A 19209-nucleotide genomic window follows, 5' to 3' on the forward strand; every position below is an offset into this window, starting at 1 on the left:
AAATCAATAAAGATATATTTTTTAAAAAAATTTAGGAGGTGAGACTGGAGGAATGTTCAGTCTAGGGCTAATTATTTCTCTGCTACTGAGGCAAGACCCTTCTGAGTTTTCTACCCAGTGTCCTGTGAATTATGAGGTTTTCCAGTTGGCTGGTGGGAACAGGTTCTATTCCCAGTCCTGCATGAGCCCAGGCACTATTATCTCTAATATTTTCAGATGGTTTTTCCTTGGCCCAAGGTAGTTTCATCACATACATGTGCTGATCAGTACGCTGCTGAATACTAAGAGGTGGCCCTCTGCAGATCTCCAAATCTGGCTTACTCTGTAACTCTCCCCTTGGTGGTACTCTGTCCTGCAGATGCTAACTACCTGATCTTTCTGGACCCCAGCTCTGTCTCCTCAGTTCAGAGAGTTTACCAGACTCTGCCTGGTTCCTGGTCCCTGTGCTGGAGCCAGGACACTTTCTCCAGGCAGTAAGCTTGGTGATTGTAGGGCTCACTTTATTTCTCGTCTCTCAGGAATCACTGTCCTTTGTTGCCTGATTATCAGTGTCTTGATCACGTTCATATATTTTTTCCATTTTCAGGTTGTTTTAGTCATGGAGATAAATCCTGTCCCTAATACAACATTTTGACCAGAAGTAGAAGCCTCCAGAATCAGATACTATAGATAGCCTATTTCCCCAACTAGAATATAAGCTCCTGAAAGGAAAGGCTCTTTTTTTAAATTTATTTATTATTTTATCTTTATTTTTTTAATCCTTACCCGAGTATATTTTTTCCATTGCTTTTCAGAGAGAGTGGAAAAGGAGGGAGGGAGGGAGGGAGGGAGGGAGGGAGGGAGGGAGGGAGGGAGGGAGGGAGGGAGGGAGGGAGGGAGGGAGGGGAGGGAGAGACAGACATCCATGTGAGAGAGACACATTGATTGGTTGCCTCCCTCACAGGCCCTGACTGGGGCTGAGGATCGAGCCTCTAACTGAGGTATGTGCCCTTGGTTGGAATTGAACCCAGGACCCTTTAGTCTGAGGGCTGACTCTAACCACTGAGCATAATTGGCTAGGGCAGGAAAGGATCTTTTATTATATTTTCCTTATGGTGTTTTTCTAGCTCATTGTCTAGTATACACAAACTCTAAACATTTGTTTAATATTTATTAATGAGCATATTATAGTATTGAGCAGATTTCATGTGTGTTGGGTCAAAAAAATGCCTTTTCAGGATCTGCTCCGTTATCCTTTAGTTAGGTTGATTTGAAGTTTGTGTGCTTCCTGTCGAAAGGTATATCCCAAAGCCCCCAGTGGAGATTATAGTGGCCTAGTTGCCGTAAATCTTTCCTGGAACCAGGTAGCTTATAAACATACAAACTGTAAAATTAGAGCCTTTCACCTCTGTAAGAATGAAATAACCAAGAACTATTTCTCTTTCTGGTTATTATGCTTTTTATATACTCAGCAAGGATGGGAGCTGTGACTCAGATACTCTTAACATTGTGATAGCGGTAACTCGATAACAGAGCAGAAGAGATGAGAACTAGTGAAGAATGGTCCTGGCAATAAAATTAACATGGTTCGTAATCTCTCCCCCTGATTTTGGAACAATGATTAGGATCTTGGCAAGATAGTCCTTTTTTCCCCGTCTTGGTACAAACGGTTTTGGATAAATGCCATGCATTGAAGTTACTATAATATGAATCCTTATCTTGGTTTCTTCTGTTTCCTTAGCTGCCATTTTATAGTTGCAGAAACATTACTGAACTATTTTAATATTTTTAGCAACCAAGAGCCGCAGCCCTGTTTTTGTTTGTTTTGTTTCATTGGGGGAGGGAGGGAGCAGGACATGTCATTTCATACTTGTCTGAGAGATTTCTTCTGATCTAGTCATTGTTTATTTTCATATTTTGTTGCAATGTTGTAAAGAACTGTGATTTCATTTTTAAAAATCCAGTGTTAGACTTTGCTATGTTAAATAAGAAAATTAAAGTCATTTGGATAGAATGCTGTCTGCTGAAAATAAAAGTGAGTATTTTCTTGGACATTATGTTATTTTCAAATAAATACAGATATAATAGTTATAAGTCAGGGCTTTTGACCATCTTTCCAGAAGAGGAAAAGTAAAATTAGATCAATACAGGATAACATCCTATTTTCAGAGCTATTGTACAGATAAGTGTTTATTAACTTGAGTAGGTAAGAATCAGAACCATGTAGAGAATATCCATGCCTAACCCTGGTTGGTGTGGCTCAGTTGGTTGAGCGTTGTCCTGTGCACTGAAAGGTCTGAAAGGTCACCAGTTCAATTCCCGATCAGGGCACATACCCAGGTTGTGGGCTCAGTCCCTGGTTGTGGTGTATTTGGGAGACAATCAATTGATGCCTCTCTCTCTCTCTCTCTCTCTCTCTCTCTCTCTCTCTCTCTCTCTCTCTCTCTCTCTCTCTCTCCCTCTCCCCCCCCACTTCTCTCTCTCTCTAAAAAGAAATCAATAGAAATATATTAAATATGTATATATATATATATATATATATATATATATATATACACCTATGCCTAGCCAACCCTCACTCCCTGAGTTTAAGGAACCACTGGTATAGACACTTGGTTGGATCTGGTTTTCAGTTCTCCTGGGTTGCTAGTTTTGGAACACTCTGTCTCTCTCCCTCACATACACATGCAAAAAATTCCAGGGGAAATAACAATAAAGAATTAACATGTGTCTATTATGTTTACTATAGATCCTTTATATATGTTAAATCATTTTATCAGAATGAGGCTGAGATTTCTGTAAAGAATAATCCATAATTTGAAAAAACACATCAGAAGTAACAGCATACTAAAATGAATACTAAGAAGTGGTTTTGGATAAAAACAGTATCAAATTTGCAAATTTTCTCACCCTTTGCAAAAACACAGGCACAGCCTATGTAACACCTCTACATCTAATAAAAGCCTAACGTTTCACTTATCCTGCAAGACACTGAGGGCACAGATCGAATTAACCATTAGAAAGGACATCTATTTATTAGCATTTCATAGTAATTAAGATTTTTAACGTTAATCTAATGGATGTAAAACTAATTTAAATTAACACACATTTAGAAAGGTGTTTTCTGTTATATGGAATCGATCCAGCAATTTGCTAGTTATGTATTTCTCAGAAAACAGCTGATTTTGACTAAGAAATACACATTGTCTAGCTGAATGTGTCTCAAAAATTATATTTTCTTTGTTTTCTCTCTCTGCATTTTAGGGGGCCAAACATAAATTTACTTATAACGACCCCAAAAACCCATGTTTAATATTGTTGGTCCTTTGTTTTTGTTTTTAACATCTTTATTAAAATGCAATCCACATCATAAAATTTATCCATTTAAAATGTACAGTTCAGTGGTGTATAGTACATTCTTAGAGTTGTTCAACTATCACCACACTCAAATGTAGAACATTTTTATCATCCCCAAAAGAAACCCTGTACCCATTAGCAGTTAATCTCCATTCCTCACTCTAATCTCTAGCTCTAGGAAATCACTAATCTACTTTTTGTCCCTCTAAATTTGCCTACTCTGGACATTTCATATGAATGGACTCATACAATATGTATTGATGACTGGCTTCTTTCACTTAGCATGTGTTAGAATTTCATCCATGTTATAGCATGTATCAGTGCTTCGTACCTTTTAATGATGAATCATATTTCACTTATGATTCACAGTCTATTTATCTTTTCATCATCGATGGACATTTAGAATGTTTATACTTTTTAACTTATAAATAAGGGTGCTGTGAACATTTGTATACAAGTTGTTGTGTAGACACATTTTTATTTCTCTTGGGTATACATCTACAAGTAGAATTGCTGGGTAACATGGTAATTATATTTAACAATTTAAAGAACTGTGGATCTGTTTTCCATAGTAGCTGCACCATTTTATATTCCCACCAGCAGTGTATTAGGGTTCTAGTTATTTCACATCCACACCACACTTGTCTTTCTTTTTTATTATAGCTATGAAGTGATAGTGCATTATGGTTCTGATTTTTATTTCCCTAAGGACTAATGATATTGAGCTTTTTTTTATGTGCCATTAGACTGAATCTTTGGATAAATGTCTCTTCACTTCCTTTTCCTATTTTAAAATTGGTTTGTTTTTTTAGTGATTTGCATCAATCAATCAATATTTGTTTTATTATCAATAAACATTTTTGTATGTATTCTAGATATGTTACTTAAGATACATGATTTGAAAAAATTTTCTATTCTTTCTTGATGGTACCATTTGTTCCACATAAGTTTTTTTTTTCTTTTTAAATATATCTTTATTGATTTCAGAGAGAGGAAAGGAGAGGGAGAGAGAGAGAAGCATCAATGACAAGAAAGTCATTGATCAAGCCCGCAACTCGGGCATGTGCCCTGACCAGGGATCGAACCCTGATCGCCTGGATCATAGGTCGACGCTCAACCGCTGAGCCACACCCGGCCGGGCTAGTTGTTTTTTTCTAAGAGTGTTACAGTTTAAACTTTTACATTGAGGTCTGTAATCTGTGTTGAAAGGACAATTCTTTCTCAATTGAATTGTCTTGGTACTTGTAGAAATTCGGTTGACCATAAATATGAGTTTATTTCTGGACTCTCAATTATATTTTATTGATCTAAATGTCTTTCCTTATGCACCATACACTAGCTTGATTACAGTAGCTTTATTAAGTTTTGAAATTGAGAACTATGAGTTCTTCAGCTTTGTTCTTTTTCAAGATTGTTTGGCTATTCTGGATACCTTGGATTTCTACATGAATTTCAGCATCGCCTTGCCACTATATGCAAAAGTCAGCTAAGAATTTTTAAGGGTTTGTTTGAGTCTATCAGTCAATTTGGGGAGTGCCCCTTAGATTTTGTATTCTTAGTACTAAACTTAAGGTCTGCCTATTTTTTCCTTTACAAAAGTAATTACCTTGACTTTTTTTTTTTTTTTTAATATATCTTTATTGATTTCAGAGAGAGGAAGGGAGAGGGAGAAAGAGAGAAACATCAATGATGAGAGAGTCATTGATCGGCTGCCTCCTGCACGCCCCCACCGGGGATCGAGCCCTCAACCTGGGCATGTGCCCTGACCAGGAATCGAACCACGATCTCCTGGATCCTAGGTCAATGCTCAACTGCTGAGCCACGCCCGGCCAGACTATCTTGACTTTTAATTTCCTATAACTAGGTTCTATATGTATACGTTAAGAGGTAATTCTTACACTGTATTAGTCTTAAACTAAACATGAATAAATGTGTAATAATTACTTTTTGTATTGTTAAAACATAATATTGTATAGGCTAACTACTTCCCCAACAAAAATCTCTGTATACAGAGAAATTATAAAAAGGAATGCCAGGAGAGCTCTTTTAGAGCTGTCTAAAAAAATAGCAAAATTCTGTATCGCAGAAGAATTTCCATAAGCCCTTAGAAATTTTGATTTATTCTTTTTCTGATGAAATTTATTTTGTATTTATAAGTATTAGCAAAAGTTCATGTATGAGGAAAAAATAAATATGAATAATACCTCTATGGAATGTGGATGAGGATTACAAAAATAAACATTTTAGATTTTTATAATGTTTTAGATTCCATTGGTCCCTAGGATAAGACATAGGCAGCCATTTGATAGCTTATGTGGTCTTATTTAGTAAGTAAATGCCATAATCCAATGGTTCTTGACCTTGGCTGCTGTGCATTAGAACCCCTAGAGAGTTTTTGAAAATCCAGATGTCCCTTACAGCACACCAGGCCTATTAAGTCAAAATCTGGGACTTGGATATCAGAATTTTTAAAGTTCCCTGGGTGAATCTAATGTGCAGCCAGCATTAGAACCACTGCCATAGACATCCAAGAAGTCAGATGAGATCGGGCTCAGGAAAATGTAATTATCCTGAAATGTCAGTTAAACGTATGCCATCTGAATTGTATGCCACTTTACTTATAATACCAACCACTGTGAAAAGTAATAGGGAATTATGGGGATGTAATGATTTGAATTTTCCTTTGTCTGTGAACCAATAATAAAAGATTATTTAATAGTCACCAGAACTCCAAAATTTGGTACTAAGAAGATAATTATGCATACCACCATACAGGTAGGCATCTGTTTGAGGGGAAAAGTCCACTGCTAAAGAGTTAAATTTGAAAGCCACCAGTGTATTGGAAGAAGCACTGGGTAGAGAGTTGGGAATCTGTGTTCTAGTGTTAACTCTGCTGTTTGACTTTGAACCAGGGTATTTAAATTATACTTTGTAAAAGTAGGTAGTTGAGCTGGAGGTGATCACCAAATTATTTATTCAACAAATTGAATTGCCTCCTGTGTGCCAGGGAAGGATGCGGGATAAACAGAACATTTAAAAGCTCACAGTGGACAAACATGCATAATGTGTAAGTGTAGCTATAGTGAAATGTTCAGGGAATTAAGGGAGCACAGAACTTACTTCATCTGGTTCAGTATTGAGACAAGTGCATTCATTCACAAATCCCTTCTTCCCTCTAGCAGACCCATCTCTGAAATACACTGAAAATGCCAGATGCTTACTTTCCTAGCCATCCTTACAGCTGAGGTATGGTCATGTGACCCAGAGCTGGTAAGATCAGAGAAGAAACCTACTGGACAGGTTTCCTTCTAAAAGTTGACAATCGAGAAAGTGTCTTTCTTTCCTTTCTGTTCTGACCTTGTTGCATGAAGACATGATACTTAGTGTTACAAAGGTCATCTTGAGACTGATGGGCTAAGAATAAAGGCCTCCATGCTGGTTTATAGCCAAAGAGAAAAATGAAAAGAGCCTGGATCTTTGATGTCAGGGTTGAGCTGTTGAACATCCACATACTTGTGGATTTTTAAGTGAGATAAAAATACTTACAGTTTGAACCCTTGCTCCTGTAATAGTGGTCTGTGGGTCCACAGTATCAGCATCACCTGGGAGGTTGATTAGAAATGCAGAATCTCAGAGCTCACATCAGACCTCCTGTCAGAATCTACTTTAATAAGATCATCAAGTGAGTAAGATGCACATTAAAGCTTGAGAATTGCCAGTTTAAACCACTTTAAATTGGGTATTCTGTTACATGCAGTTAAAAACATCCTTATACATTGTGGATTGGTCATGTGCCATTTTTTAGATAAGAAAATACTTGCCCAGAAAGACTTCTGATTCAGATGTAGAAAGTTGCAAGAGACTTACTGTCACTATAACAACCAAAACAAGCAGTTTACTCTAAGTAAACATAGTTTTTTGTTGTTTGTTTGTTTTGTTACTCCTCACCCAAGGATATTTTTCCATTGATTTTTAGAGAGAGTGGGGGGCGGGAGAGAGAAACGTCGATGCGAGAGAAACACAGTAATTGGTTGCCTCCTGCACGCGCGCTGACTGGGGCCGGGGATCGAACCTGCACCCTTTGGTAGATGGGCTGACACTCTGACCACTGAGCCACACTGGCCAGGGCCATCACTTCTAAATAAATAAATAATAAATAAATAAATACCTATCAGAGAATTTGAGGACTCCAGAAAGTGACAAGCCCTTCATAAGAGAGGTGATTCATTCTTACTCTCTCCTGACTGAAAAGGAGGAAACCACTGTAGAGAGGAGTAAGGAGCAATCAGCCTAACCTCTGACAAATGTTTAGTGACCATGTAAGGGCTGGCAGGATAGATTAGAATCCAGAGAAACCCTAGACCAGCACTGTCCATTAGCACTTTGTGCAGTGATAGAAATGGTCCATATTGGTGCTAACCAAATGTGGCTGTCAAGCACTTGAAATGTGGTTATTGTGGCTGAGGAACTGAATTTTTAGTTTGAAATAATTTAAGTAGTCACATGTTGCTAGTGGCTACCACATTGGACAGTGCAGCCCTAGAGACAGGGTGAGACTCACTACCACCCATTCTTTGCTACTCATCTTTATTTAGTGCTAGGGTACCACTCTAACAACAGAGCAGTGAAGCAGAGCTGAGAGAACATTCCTGAGGCATAGGTTTTTGGCTGGGGGAGGCCAAGGGAGAGCCAGGAAAGTTGAGAGAAATCCCTTCCAGGCCCTCCCCAACTTCACAAACTATAGAGCAGACAAGATAAGGGTGAGGCTGAAAGATCTGCCAAAGCCCAGAAATCATGGAGTGGGACTGGAAAACAAAGAGAGTGCCCCATCCCCCAGAAAGCTGGCAGCCTGGGCTACACATTGGGAGAAATCTCACACTCCACAGCTCAAGGTAGGCCACTTGGGAGATCTCCAGAACCTCACCAGGGTTCTAATCCCAGGCCTTGCTGAGGAGAAAGTCCTGATCCTGTCCTCAAAATGTTTGAAGCCATTGAGGAACTAAGTCAAACTAATGTTGCAGCAAAGCCCACATTCATCTCAACTGCAGAGTATGTTGAGGGGCATGCTCCTTTCAGTCTCTGCTATACTTTTATACAAAACACCCAGCACACAGTCAAAGACCTTAAGACAGGTGATGCGTAGTCAGGAAAGTGAGCAGTCAGTAGAAAACCCAGAGATGACCCAGATTTTGGTGTTATCAGTCAGGGACTTTAAAATAACTGATGGAAATGCCAAAGAATCTAATGGACAAGGTGCACTACAGGTGTGAAGAGAGGAGGAATTTTGGCAGAGAAACACAAAAAATTTTTTTTAAAAGATCCAAATGGAAATGCTAAAAATAAAAAATATAACATCAGAAATTAAGATCCTTTAGATGAGCTTAGCAGAAAATACCTGACCAACCTTGGCCAGACTCCTGGGAATAGTTTGATTGTGGAAGGATTCCTTTTTTTATACTAATTGATATTTACCTGAAGAAGTACACAACTCACTGCACTAATTATAAGCCTACAGACATTCCTTTTGATAGAGCATTGCATATAGTCATCAGGCCAGATAGTCTCATGTTTCCCTGGCAGTTTCCTAATAGAAAACAAAATAATTGGCACTTCCGTGAAGCCATACATAGGTCTTCCCAGATAGTTTAGTTATCATTTTCACCTGTCTTGAGAGAGAAACTATAGGCAATCTTGCCAATCTAGTCCCTGCCATGTGTGAGTACTACATCTTGTTTGGTCAGCTTGTGCTGCAGCTGTATCATCATTTACTATTCCCTTCATAGTTTTAATCTTGCATTGAACATATGGTAATAAAATACCGATTTTTGCATAATAAATACTCTAGGTTTCTAGAATAACTAGTTTCTTGATAGGTAACCTTGTTAGTGTCTGTTGCACCTTAGAGGCACAGCGATCAAAAGTTTCAGACTCCACTCAGGACATGTAGGAATTTCTTTGCAATTAAAACTTGAATTTCTGGAATAATTGCTTTTGCCATCCCCGGAGGGACTGTAACAGTTTGTTGCTTAAGAATAAGAAAGTGAAATTTCTTTTAATCTTAGATTAATCTAAAGATTTTTGTGTTTATTTCTTTATTCTTTTATTTTTTGATTCAGTAATTGTAGAGTAACTCATAATTATTCCAAAAAGAGTTTATATTTTCACAGATGGGAAAATTTCCCTTTTTTTAATTTTAGTTTTTCTGGTTACTGGAAACTTACAAATACATATTGAAGATGAAATGAAATTATTGTTTGTCAATCTTGACTTTTTATTTTAGCTTAAATTGCACATTTAATGATTTTTTTTGTTAGAATAAAATCATAATGAGTTAATAGCAGTAGTAAATTAACAAACCTCTTTATTTTACAGGGAAAATATTTATCCCTAAACAGAAACCTATGCAGTCTTTTACAGAAGAAAAAATCTCTCTTGATCCGGAATTAGAAGAAGCTTTGACAAGTGCTTCTGATACAGAATTGTGTGACCTTGCAGGTATCTCCTAAAGCACATTAATTTGTGAATGAGTGTGGAAGGGAGGGGGATATCAGCACACACCTATTCATTATGCAGATGTTTCCTTTGCCTAGCAGAGTGCTGTTGAATCAGTGACCACATATTTGGCTTTGTTTCTTATACTCTAAATTTGACACAAAGAACTTCATTTTTTAAAATTCTCTCAGTGGTGAAATTTTATGTTAATGAAATTTATTGTATTATTTGACATCTTTTCCCACACTTTGAAAGTCTTTATAAAAATGTTTCATTGGCTGATGCTCAGCTAGAAACTGTCCCGTCTGAGCACTGAGAAAGTGTCACCAGGGTCAACTGCTGTCCCATTTTATCGGAAAGACCCCAAGGTGGATTACTGGAAAGCAGATGAGACAGTTAGCCCTGAGCTATCCTCACCACTTTCCCAGCTTCTCTGAAGTATGTATGGAACACTCCAAACCTCCCTGTTATTTTCATTATTGCTGGTTTCTTATAAGAACCAGTGTCTCCCCCACCTACTTTCACACACACACCCATTTTCCTAGATAGAAAAATATGATACATGGGGAGATCTTATTCCCAAGTAACCCCAAGAACTAACATGTTTGAAAAGATCAGTGACGATCCTTTAGGAAGGACCTAGGAAAACAGTCAAGATGTTTGCCACAACCAGAGCAGGTGTCCTGTTTCTGGGGGCGGTGACGATTGATGGATTTGTAAATTCATCAGAGTGGAATGGGCCAGGAGCACACTGTAGCTTCTCCCCAGTTTATGCAAAAGACCATCAAAAACAAAAATCAAATTTATTTCTCCTGTTATTTTTGTGGGGGTGCTACTTTAATCTTAAATATAATTCAGTTATACTTTTAGTATTCTGCTCTTAGCTAAAATATGAATGTAATTAATACGAGAGAGAACAAATGTAAAAATAGTGAAGCTTAAGTTGAAAATCTGCCTTTTATTGCATTATGTTGCTGGCAACCTTATTTGACGAATGAACAGCAAAGTAGATTATGTCAGTTTTTTTCTTTGCCACCAGATGGAGCTAAGCGTAGATTTGCATTTAGGGTTAGGCTGGCTCCTGCTATGTGTCTGACTTCAGAACTGTGGAGAGAATAATAAGGACATTGATGAGGAGATTGTAGGTGATTTTTAATCACGTTGTCTCCCCTTTTTTGGCTGCAAAATCTATATTTAATTGAGTAGGAAAATGTCCAGAGAATGCTAATACCATTGATAAGAGATTTTTGGTTGCAAAATTCTTTATGTTCAAAACTGATGGAAATAAAAATAACTTTCCTTTTCTCTCTCTGTAGCTATTCTTGGGATGCACAATTTGATAACGAATACACAGTTCTGTAATATAGTGGGAAGTAGTAATGGTGTCGACCAAGAACAGTTTTCAAGTAAGTGTCAAAAAAACCTATTTTTGTTTCTCCATGTATCAACTTCAGTGTATACATATCAAATGTTATGTATATGTACTGGAAACCTAAGATTCCGGTTAGATGGTATGGATATAGAAAACCATTGAAAATGGAATATTAAGTATTTTATGCTTAATGTGTCAGCAAATGTAATAGGAACCACTAATGCTACTCAAACTTGGCTTTTGTTGACATTCTTTTTTCAATGTTACTGATTTTTAAGAAGTCTACAACAGTGCTGACAAACTACTTTATTAAATCAGATTCAGGAGAAACCACAGAACTATTCGACCCCTAAACCTTTTAGTCTGATACAAAGTATTAAATAGACAAAGCAAAGCTTTTTTAAAAATCCATATATAGGAGCCCTGGCTGGGTTGCTCAGTTGGTTGGAGCATTGTCCCATACACCAAAAGGTCATGGGTTTGATTCCCAGTCAGGGCACATACCTAGGTTGTGGGTTCAATCCCTAGTTGAGGCGCATGCAGGAAGCAACGAATCAGTGTTTTTTCTCTCTTTCTCTTTCTGTCTCTCCCTTCCCCTCTCTTCCTCTCTTTAAAAAAATCAATTAAAATAAATAAATAAACAGTACCTAAGTGTATAAAGGTAAGAAGTAAAAGTGTCTATTCATAGCCATCATGCCTTCTACCCCCCACACCCCTAACCCTGTTAACAATTTGGTATATATTCTTCTAGACATTGTACTGTGTTTATATAAACTTATATATATGTATGCATAGTCTTTTGTTTGTTTACAAAAATGGGATCATACTATAGATATTTCTTATAACTTAATTTTTCTTTTTTATTGAATTTATTGGGGTGACATTGGTTAATAAAATAAAACTTTCAAAAATAATACAATTGGCTGATTTTCTGAATGCTGACTGTGTACCATGTTCTGTGCACAGCTCTTTAGTATGAATTGTTCTAATTTAATTCTTACAACAGTTCTATGAAATAGGTATTATATATTATCCTTTATTTGCATGTAAGGGAGCTGAGATTTTAGAATGATTAGCTAACTAACTTGAATGTCACACAAAGTCAGTGGTGAGGATTTTAACCCACGCTATATAGTATATAAATCATTTTGCAACATATCATGTTTCCTGGTTAGTACATACAGAGCTACCACATTCAAACATCTGTATAACACTCCATTTTGTGAATATTCTCTGATTTGGCCATTCCCCCTCTTTTAACTTTTTGTTGTAGAAATGTTTAAGCATGCATAATAGAAGAGAGAATAATATCACCCAACTTCAGCTGTTTTTAGTATCTTCTGTGTTTCTGTTAACTGTTATTTATTTTCTAGAGGCTTAACCAGATTCGGGTGCAGTTTTTTTGGTTTTTGGAAGGAATGCTTCCTAGGTGGTGATTGAATCACATTAGGAAGCATATCAAGTCTGGTCATACCTCTTTGGGGAATGTGTTAAGAGTGATCAGTGGGTTCAAATTTTGGCAGCCTGATCCCTCCATTTAAAGTTCCAGTGAACCTTTCATAATGGTTTCAGCAACCCATTGACTGGATCCATTATTTCATTAGGGAGCAATGCTCTTTAAATCCGCACATTCTGTGGAGTGGGGAAAGAAATCATTTAGTTTTTAGAAAATTTAGAATTGAGGAAGAACTTGTTCAGCTTTGCCCTCAGTGAGGGAGGCTCTTCTCCAGCCCCCTTGATCTATGGTCTTGAAGAAGACTGCCCTGCTTACCCTACATGAGAGGGAGCCCACTCTTTCCTTTTCACAGAGCTCTGTTAGGAAATTCCTCTTTGTATTGAACCAAATCCCATTTCCTGGCAATCTACACCTGTTCTAACCCAGCCTTTTAGAACAACCTGAAATTTTTCTTCTCTATAAGATAAATCAGAAGACAGTGAGCATGCCTTCTTTTAATATATATTAACTTTCAGGGTAAGTAGATTTAGATCTTTCAACTGTTCTCAGGAAAATAATGTTCAGACCTTTGTCTAAGTTGATCTCAGGCTGGGGGGGGGGGGGGCTGTGTGTGTGTTTGAAAAGAACAGCTACTCTCAGAGAATTTACTGGGTGAGTAAGCAATACACCTTGTCTTAAGATAAATTTTGCCTCCTAAAAGCTAGAGAAGGGCAGATGGGAAGAACTAAGCCAGACAGTGACCCTGTCAGTCTTTCCATTTCGGTGGTTTTTAACATTTTGTTGTCTTTTGACTCTTTGAGAATCTAATGCTATAGGTGTTCTTCCCAGAAAATGTATCCATAAAAGTTTGTCTGTTATAGGTATCCATAGACCTCCATACGCACGTCAGAGCAGACATATCTCATTAGAGGGTTTAAGGCTTCTAGATCCTCTTTCACTTTGCATAGTTGTATCCTGGCCGTGTGTGGGGGTATAGTCCATACCGTGAAGGACTGGGGTAGGCGTGAAGGAAGGAAGTAGTTCTTGGAGTTTCTGCGTCAGCAGCTCCTCCGTGTGCTATTACCTCTCTCTCTGTCATGGGGAGCCATTCCCTGTTCCTACTCTTCTTCCTGATAGAGAGCCCGCCCCCTTTCCCATTGTGTAGTACTCCCCATGGGAAGATGGCCTGTGTACTTCCATCACCTTGTTCTTCTCATCGAGGCTGTATTTCTTCAAGCCTGTGATTCTTATGCCTTTTCAGGAATTACTAGCAGATCTCAGAGAAATCATACGAGATGTTAGATTTGATAATATTTGAACTTTATCTTAAACATTGCTAAAAGTAAATGGGATCATTGGCCTGTGTTACCAAATGTATTTTAGTAGTAAAGATATCTTGTAACAATAAAGATTTTAAAAAAAGATATCTTGTAAGCCCTGGCTGGTGTGGCCCAGTAGTTAGAATGTCGGCCCATGCACCAAAGGGTCTCGGGTCTAGGGCACGTACCTGGGTTGCAGGTTTAATCCCAGCCCCGGTTGGGGCATGTACACAAGGCAACCAATTGATGTGTCTCTCTCACATTGATGTTTCTCTCTCTCCCCCTCCTTCCCTCCCTTTCACGCTCTCAAAATCAGTGGAAAAAATGTCCTTGGGTAAGGATTAACAACAAAAAGATACCTTGTAATATACCAACAGGCAGTGGAAAAACTCATTTTTGAAGGCTGATATATTGCAAATAAAATGTTGAATTATTTTTAGTATATATTTAGTATATATTTAATAAAATTTTATTTGAGCACTTTGTGTCAACACACAAAGGATGTTTTAGTAATTGTGAGGAAGAAACTTTAAAATTAGTCCTACTGAGTGAGTGAGTGTGTGTGTGTGTGTGTGTGTGTTACCAAGTTAGTATATGCATCCACTGTAATAGTATCAACCACTGAGACTCTTGCTCTTCTCATTTGTTACTACAGATGTGGTAAAAGGTGAAAAGATCATCCCAGTATTTGATGAGCCACCAAATCCAACCAACGTTGAAGAGAGTTTAAAGAGAATTAAAGAAAATGATGTTCGTCTTGTTGAAGTTAATTTGAATAATATAAAGGTAGGTGTGCTAAGCAAACAAAGTTTTGAGTTGCTGAGTCAGATGGATCTACGATGAGGGCTGGGCAGTTTTGATATAGTACAATTCTACTTAAAGGTAAAGTTTTTGCTCTTAACACTGTGGTAACACAGATTCCTCTGTATTGTAAAAATTAAAGTCATATAGTATTTTTCTGACTTGTTTATAAAGATTATCGTATAAAAATGTAAATCCTATTAGACTGTCAGTGTAATTCTCTTTGGCTTTAAAAATGCTGCCTACTTGTAAGAGCATTTAGTCTTCTGGGTTTTGTTTTTTAAATCAGGTTTCTTGAGGTATAATTTATATAAAGTCAAATTCTCTCTTTTTAATATAGAGTTCTGTGAGTTTTGACAAACACATATAGTTGTACAACCACGAGCACATTTAGATGTCAAACATGTCACACCCCTTTGTGGTCATTCTCTGCCTCCAGCTCTATCCCCTGACAATCACTGATCTGTTTTCTTTCCCTATCATTTTGCCTTTTCCAGAATGTCATATAAATGGAATCACAGTATGTAGCCTTTTGAGTCTAGCATCGTTCAGTTAGCGTAATGCATTTGAGATTCATCCATCTTGGTACTTACATCAGTAGTTTGTTCTGTTGTTTGGATAGAGTACAATTTGTTTATCCATTTATCAGTTGATAGACATATGGGTTGCTTCCAGTTTGGGATGATTATAAATAAAGCCACTGTATACATTCATATGCAGTCATAGGTTTTCTGTGAACATGTTTTCATTTCTCTTGACTATTAAATCTTGATTTATCTTAATTGGGGGTGGAGGGAACATCTGGAAATTATAAGAACCTACGGAATAAGACCTCTGTGCTTCTTTAGTGGGTGTTCCTTCCTGTGAGTGTAGGAAAGAAAGCCTTGGAAAAAGCTAATATCCCTAGTTGATCATTAATTTTACTCATTCTTTAAAAATGTCTTCATATTTCTGTAAATCAACAGTAATGATCTGAAAATAACCAGGCTCAGGGAATTAAAGTCTTGGGACTAAAGGGGGAAATAAATGCCTTCAAGAACTATATCTTCCCACGTTTCAAGTGGCATGGGGTTAATCTCTCTTAATACCTTGCAGTTTAAGGGACTAAGAACAGTATGTCATTTGCCTCAGGAATCACACTCATTAGAGGTGGGCTCCCATGTTTTTCTCTTTGCAGAAAATGTATCCACTTTGAATACTTAGGTGTTGACTTGTAATATGAATAATTACATATAGAGTAGCAAGAGCTGCTTTAACCTGAGTGGTAGAGAAATGGTGATAATACTCTGCTCTAGGTCAGCAGTTTGCAGATGTACCATGATAGAGAAGTCAAATAGATATGGAGGAAGCAGAGTTACTTGTTTTCATTTGTAGGCTGTTGTGTGTTTATATAATTCCTGAGAACATTTTAATGAGAAAAGGTAAATACAAACATTTACTTGATTAATGGACTGAATGCCCTGAAAACTGAAATGTAATGTTTCACATTATTGTCTTTGAAGAATATTCCAATTCCAACACTGAAAGACTTTGCGAAGGCTTTGGAAACCAACACACATGTGAAATGTTTAAGTCTTGCAGCCACACGGAGCAATGACCCAGTTGCTATTGTAAGTAAGCTACCTTTTTTTTTAATTTTTCAATTTCAGTTGACATTCAATATTATATTAGTTTCAGGTGTACAGCATAGTGGTTAGACACTTATATAACTTACAAAGTGATCCCCCCAATAAGTCTAGGGGGGTATTTTATATAAACACTGTACATTGTGAGAAAGGAATGGCACCATACATAGGTATTACAATATTGTTGATTATATTTTCTATTCTGTACTTTACACCCCCATGACTGTTTTGTAACTACCAATCTGTACTTCTTAATCCCTTCATTTTTTTCTACCTGCACTCCCAGCCCCCTCTCCTGGCAACTGTCAGTCTGTTCTCTCTGTAAGTTAACTATTGGTAATACCGAAATTATAACTACATACCAGGATGTTACAAAGATGGCTAAACTGATTTTTATGAAAACAATTTACTCTTTTTTCAATTGACGTTTAGCTCTCTGTTCGGTAGTACATGATTTACTGCTCTTTTATGTTTATTTTTTCCTATATTTCCTTCCTATAATTTTTTAAAACATAAATGGTGTCATACAACATATGCTGTTCTGCAGTTTATTTTTTACTCAACAGTATGTCATAAAGATCTTTTCATATCAGTGCATAAAGTTCCATACCAGTTTTTTACCACCTGCAGAAGATTCTATTTATGGATCTATATTGTTGGGTTTGTCAAATGCTTTTTCTGTGTCTATCGAGATGATTGTGTGGTTTTTGTTCTTTATTCCGTTAGTGTGGTATACTATCTTGATTAATGTTTGTATATTAAATCAACCTTGCATTCCTAGGTAAATCCCTCTTAATTTTTGTTGTTGTTAACCCTCACCCAAGGATACTTTTTCCATTGATCTTTAGAGAGATGGAAGGGAGAGAGGGACAGGGAGGGGCACATCAATGTAAGAGAGATACATCAATTGGTTGCCTCCCTCACATGCCCTGACTGGGGCCAGGGATCAAACCTGCAAGCCAGGTACTTGCCCCTGACCGGGAATCAAACCCAAAACCCTTCTGTGCAGTGGCTGATGCTCTAACCACTGACCCACACCCGCCAGGGTGGTAAATCCCTCTTGATCATGGTGTGAACCTTTTTCTTCACTTGGCTTTAAGGACATCACTCCCTTTGAATGTCCTGCCGCCTCACCTGGACATCCCTTCTCTTTTTCCTATGCTGGTTCCTCCTTTTTCTCCCAGCCTCTAAGCATTGGAACAGCCCAGGGCTAGGTCATAGGCCCTCTTCTCTATCTACATGCATTTTCTCATCTCATTCTATTTCATTGCTATATATTATCTGTATATGCTCATGAATACCAATGTCATCATCTTCAGTTTGTACCTCTTTCCTGGACCTCCATATTCTTGTCCAGCTACCTACTTAACAGCTTTATTTGGGTGTCTAATAGACATCTCAAATTTAAGTCCCAAACCAAACTCCTAACTTCCATCCCATCCCTGCTTCTCTCACACTCTTTCCTTTCTCACCAAAAGGCAACTTCATTCTTTCATTTGCTCAAGCCAAAAAGAATGGCGTCACCCTTGATTTTCCTTTCTCACAACCTTAATGTATATCCAGCCCAGTATTCAAAATATTTCCAAATTCCAACCATCTCTCACCATTTTCACAACTACTGTCCTTGTATAAGCTACTACCTCCTAATTGAGCTTCCTGCTTCCATCTTACCCACCCCAAAGCCAGCTCTATCTACACAGCATCCAAAGTGATTCTTTTAGCCCTGGCCGGTTTTGCTCAGTGGTTAGAGCATTGGCCCTTGGACTGAAGGGTTGTGGGTTCGCTTACTGGTAGAGGGCACGTACCTGGGTTGCAGGCTCCAGCCCCAGCCCCAGCCCCAGCCCGGGCTCCTGTGGGAGGCAACCAATCAATGTGTCTCTCTCACATCGATGTTTCTCTTTTTCTCTCCCTCTCTTCCTTCCCTTCCACTCTTTCTGAAAAATCAGTGGAAAAATGTCCATAAAAAACACACACCCAGAAGTGATTCTTTTAAAACTTAATTATCTCATTCCTATACTCAGAACCTTCCAGAAGCTCCCTATCTCAATTGAGTATAAATCAAAATCTTTTAATGGCCTTATTAGGCCTTACATGAGCAGACCTCATCTCCTTTACTTGCCTTTCCATTCCACTATAGCCATATAGCCTCTTGCTCTTCCTCAAATATGCCACTTGTGCTCCCAACTCAAGGCCTTTGCACTTGTTCCTCTTGCCTAGAACTTTCTCCCTAAAGATATTCCATAGCTTCATTTCATCACTTTGAGTCTTTGCTCAAACGTCACCTTTTAGGGGGAGGCCTTTCCCGACCACCCTATATAAACTAGCAACCCCACCCCTACCCCTCACACTCCCCATCTCCCCTACTTTCCCTCTTTTTCTTCCTGTGCCCCTTTTTGCCATCTGATATTACATTTTGCCTATTTATTATCTGGTCCCCCACTAGAATGCAAGTTCCATCAGGCATGTTTTATTTCTGAATCTACAGAGTAGTACTTATCAAATAATAAGCCACCAGTAATAATTGAATAAATGTATGTACAAAGGATGAATAAGGGATTTGTTCCAGGTCACATAGCTAGTTGTTGCTAGTAGAAAGGACAAGTGTGTAGATAATTTGTCCAAGTTTTTTCTAGTGTCCCTTTACCCTACCCCCTGCCACCCCCTATTGCCTTTTCTTTAAGTTGACTTTAAGCTGGTCTTCCACATGTTTTCTGGAGTTTGACTTTGTGTTTGACACCTCTAAAGGGCTATTTTATATAAACTCATATTCTAACTTTTCCCTTTCTTCTTACAGGTTTCTGTTAGTGAATTAATTAATATGATGTTTAT

At 37.9% G+C, this 19209-nt stretch overlaps 1 protein-coding gene across 1 annotated transcript in view; it reads left to right on the forward strand.

Moving 5' to 3' along the window:
* Positions 1 to 19209, forward strand: part of TMOD3 (tropomodulin 3) — a 65945-nt gene that overhangs the window by 35814 nt on the left and 10922 nt on the right. The window contains exons 4-7 of the mRNA XM_081119449.1: positions 9709 to 9831; positions 11145 to 11234; positions 14610 to 14740; positions 16258 to 16365. Of these exons, the coding sequence (XP_080975575.1) occupies positions 9709 to 9831; positions 11145 to 11234; positions 14610 to 14740; positions 16258 to 16365 (452 nt within the window). The remainder of the gene's footprint in view (positions 1 to 9708; positions 9832 to 11144; positions 11235 to 14609; positions 14741 to 16257; positions 16366 to 19209) is intronic.

This window comes from Miniopterus schreibersii (genome assembly GCF_964146895.1).
Source record: "Miniopterus schreibersii genome assembly, chromosome: 1".
Taxonomy (NCBI): Eukaryota; Metazoa; Chordata; class Mammalia; order Chiroptera; family Miniopteridae; genus Miniopterus; species Miniopterus schreibersii.